The 1,349-nt window shown below is 31.1% G+C and overlaps 1 protein-coding gene across 1 annotated transcript in view; it reads right to left on the reverse strand.

The window, feature by feature from the left end:
- The window catches only part of LOC106473165 (CMP-sialic acid transporter 1-like), a gene marked incomplete at its 5' end in the record, with an annotated part of 23,480 nt that extends 23,281 nt beyond the window's left edge, over window positions 1-199 (reverse strand). The window contains one exon of the mRNA XM_022401657.1: window positions 157-199. Within this exon, the coding sequence (XP_022257365.1) occupies window positions 157-199 (43 nt within the window). The remainder of the gene's footprint in view (window positions 1-156) is intronic.
- Between the last annotated feature and the right edge of the window lie 1,150 nt (window positions 200-1,349).

A 1,349-nucleotide genomic window follows, 5' to 3' on the forward strand; every position in this document is an offset into this window, starting at 1 on the left:
CCTATCCCTGTGTGCCTTGTTACAAAATTATATTATTATTATGTATTTTACCTAATATAACCTTAACTAACCTAAAGATTCCCATCTTTACGTTTTAGTTACTTTTATAATAATAAATAAAGAATAAACATGAAAAACAAGAAATAAAGTACTCACCTGTACTTTCTTTTTTGCTCTCGACTGTCAATGACACTTAACCCTATTTTTTTATACTAATGGTAGTAGTGCACTAAATAATTTTTATTTAATTAAACAATGCACCAAAGAATATAGAATAATAACATGCAAAAAGCAGACAATGTCCTATAACTATCATAAATTTTCTGGCTTTCTAACTATGTGACAAGAGCCGTTACAAATTCATCCAAGCTAGTCGATATGTTTCCCATGGGAACAAAGCTTGTACTAAATGAGAAATTGACAATTCTCTGTACAGAAAACAGTGTCATATAATATGTCGTTTGATAAATGAAAACCTTGTCTTTCTATTGGTTATAAATGATATATTATCAAACATAAGAGAGAACTATTATCAAGGCCTTAAAACAGAGGATGTGACAGGTGGGTGTGGCAAGAGGGGTCTGATTTTCTATTTGATGGCTCCGTAACCAAAAAAAAAAAAAAGATTAAAGGGTATAAAGATTATAGTTTGTCTGAGCACTGAAGATTTTATAGTGAGTAAGATAAGTTAAAATTTGTACTTATTGGAGCAGTGGTGAATAAATTAAAGAAGAGGAAATGCCTAGATAAAAAATGTCACATTTCTCACACTAAGGAAAATTCAAGATTTTTTAATATTGCCTTATAAAATTAAGAACTTAAAACTTATATACTAATAAAATATGTATTACTAGCTATGATTTTATGCTATACTAATTGGTATAACATAAACAAAAAGTAGTTTAGTCAAATTTTAAATGTAAGTCACCAAAAACCTTGTGACATGCACAGTAAAGGATGCCTGTGCAAAGAGGATTGATCAGCAGTATTTGTGGACATCTGCAAAGCTGTTTCAAATGGGAACTGCTAATCAGAGTTGGAAAGATGCCAACCAGGCACTTTAAGCCATTCATGATGGCTAACAACAGCAAAAATAAATACTGTGCTGGTACATCACAACCAAAAATCCTTTAGATCCCTTCATGTACTGACTAAGTTTGTTTGCAAGGTACATGTTCCTAGTTGGTTTCATATACAACTTTATTCTTCATTCTTCAGATGGTGCAAAGAATTTGTGGCAGATAATTAGGAGTTCTAAGTATGTTTCAGTTAAGCACTTGCATTACTCCAGTAAAATGTACTGAAAGCCTAGTGTACAAGACGTAAGAGAAGTATGAAACATTAAATAT

Source organism: Limulus polyphemus, unplaced genomic scaffold (assembly GCF_000517525.1).
Source record: "Limulus polyphemus unplaced genomic scaffold, Limulus_polyphemus-2.1.2 Scaffold5941, whole genome shotgun sequence".
In the NCBI taxonomy this organism is placed as follows: Eukaryota; Metazoa; Arthropoda; class Merostomata; order Xiphosura; family Limulidae; genus Limulus; species Limulus polyphemus.